The 2,513-nt window shown below is 36.5% G+C and overlaps 2 protein-coding genes across 2 annotated transcripts in view; both read left to right on the top strand.

Moving 5' to 3' along the window:
- The window catches only part of LOC106515257 (zinc finger protein OZF-like), a gene marked incomplete in the record, with an annotated part of 24,860 nt that overhangs the window by 1,007 nt on the left and 21,340 nt on the right, over positions 1–2,513 (top strand).
- Positions 7–2,235, top strand: LOC106515259 (zinc finger protein OZF). The gene has a single exon (XM_014004957.1). It carries the CDS (start codon positions 137–139, stop codon positions 1,427–1,429), a length of 1,293 nt encoding a protein of 430 aa, XP_013860411.1. The 5' UTR covers positions 7–136; the 3' UTR covers positions 1,430–2,235.

The following is a 2,513-nucleotide window of genomic DNA, read 5'->3' as shown; positions in this document are numbered from 1 at the left end:
GGACTGTGGAGGATTTGAAACTACCAGTAACCCAGATGGAAATACTTACAAAAACTGTTCCAGCTCTTCAGAGACTGAACTCAGTGAGGAGTATGAGGATGATGAGGATGATAATGATGTGAACAATCAGAGACCCATGACCTGTCATCCAAAACTAAAGTCTACAACTTGTTTTGGTAATAAAATGTGTGCTAGAGTACAGAAAAATGTAAAGTCACAAGTGAAGATCCAGACAGAAGTAAAATCAATTAAATGCAACATTACTGATAAAAGATTTACCGACAAAAATGATTTAAAACAATGCATTAGAGTCCACACAGGAAACAAATTGTTTCCTTGTGAAGTCTGYGGACAAAGATTTAGCCGAAAGACACATTTGAACTCACACAAGAGAGTCCACACAGGAGACAAACCATTTCCTTGTGAGGTTTGTGGACAAAGATTAAGCAGGAAAACACACTTAAACTCACACATGAGAATACACACAGGCGAGAGACCATTTGCTTGTGAGGTTTGTGGACAAAGATTTAGTGAAAAATCCTCTTTGAACTCGCACATGAGAATACACACTGGAGAGAGACCGTTTCCTTGCGATGTTTGTGGACAAAGATTTAGCCAAAAGCCACATTTAAACACACACATGAGAGTCCACACAGGAGACAAACCATTTCCTTGTGATGTTTGTGGACAAAGATTTAGCCGAAAGTCACATTTAAACTCACACATGAAAGTTCACACAGGAGACAAACCATTTTCTTGTGATGTTTGTGGACAAAGATTTAGCCATAAGTCACATTTAAACTCACACATGAGAGTTCACACAGGAGACAAACCATTTTCTTGTGATGTTTGTGGACAAAGATTTAGCCAAAAGTCACATTTAAACTCACACGTGCGAATACACACAGATGACAGATTGTTTTCTTGTGATGTTTGTGAACAAAGGTTTAGCCGCAAGTCAAATTTAAACTCACATATGAGAGTCCACACAGGAGACAAACCATTTCCTTGTGATATTTGTGGACAAAGATTTAGCCAAAAGTCACATTTAAACTCACATATGAGAGTCCACACAGGAGACAAACCATTTCCTTGTGATATTTGTGGACAAAGATTTAGCCAAAAATCACATTTAAACACTCACATGAGAGTCCACACAGGAGACAAACCATTTCCTTGTGATGTTTGTGGACAAAGTTTCAGCCGTAAGTCAAATTTAATTTCACATATGAGAATTCACACGGGGGACAAACCATTTCCTTGTGATGTTTGTGGACAGAGATTTAGTCAAATGTCACATATAAAATACCACATGAGAGTCCACACAGGAGAGAAAATGTTTGCTTGTGATGTTTGTGGACACAAATTTAGCCTTAAGTCATCTTTAAACAGACACATGCAAATCCACACAGGATTGAAAAAAAATTGAAACACCTCCTAGAGACCTGTATGAGTTCACACAAAAGTGAATCTTCCTGTTTTAAGGTTTGTTGAACATTTGTGCTCAGTTATCAATTACTGTCTACATATTTCTATTTTACCAGGTTATACAGTAATTAAAATCTAACCTAAAGTTTACAGAAATCAGAATCAGATGAGGCCATAGTTCTTGACCGAATAAGTGTGGAATGCCTCCTCCGGGTTAGGGAGGAGTTTTAAGGGYGTCTTGTTTACGAGTGATGTTAGGATGCAGCAGAAGGATTGGCAGTTTGTGGCCCCATCCTCAGTAATGAGGGTGTTGCTTCGGTGGACAACAAAAGGCAGACATACTATATTTACACATTATCATTGCACATATTTATGGGGTAAGACTTAACCGATAGTGTACACATCACTTTGATATAGTCCATTTGGTGGGACACTAAAACAAGATAAAAAATGACAATTTCACTTGAATATTTAATACATGGTAGATAAATTTAATCTCTTTTATCCAAAATCAGTTATAWCTGGACACAACCAGAAATCTGTTTGTGGTCTTTCAAAGTTCAGTCAGGATAATTGATGATAATGATTTTATTTATGGCAAAACTTTGATTCAGCTTGAACAGAACATACCTGGGACATCAACAATAAGAAATAGTACAATTAAACAATAGAGGGGAAAATATTGTAAAGATGTAATAGTATTCTGATCACTCCCATTTTATTATTTCTTGTATTTTCTAATCTTAAATTTGCTTTTGTTACCATGTGTTTTCATAAATAAAGTTCTAGTTTCTGTGACACTGAAAATGTCTCCGGTTTGTGACTCCACCGTTTGTTAGGTCACTGGTTGAATGTTTTGTTTCTGTTAATATTGTCTCATGCTATAGGGACCTACAAGCCTGAAGGGGTTAAACCAACCAGTAAAACAACTGGTCATCAAAAGCACCCTAATTAATCTGTCTWGAAGAGTTCTACAATAAACGGTATTTCAAGTTTACTATGAAACAACTAGTAATTTTTCTGTTAGACAAAATATAATCTGAACTAGTGTGTGTGCGTGTGTGTGTGTGTATGTATGTATGTAT

Source organism: Austrofundulus limnaeus, unplaced genomic scaffold (assembly GCF_001266775.1).
Source record: "Austrofundulus limnaeus strain Quisiro unplaced genomic scaffold, Austrofundulus_limnaeus-1.0 Scaffold27, whole genome shotgun sequence".
Classification (NCBI taxonomy): Eukaryota; Metazoa; Chordata; class Actinopteri; order Cyprinodontiformes; family Rivulidae; genus Austrofundulus; species Austrofundulus limnaeus.
The sequence above is the reverse complement of the archived record's forward strand: the minus strand, read 5'-3'. Positions and strand labels throughout refer to the sequence as shown.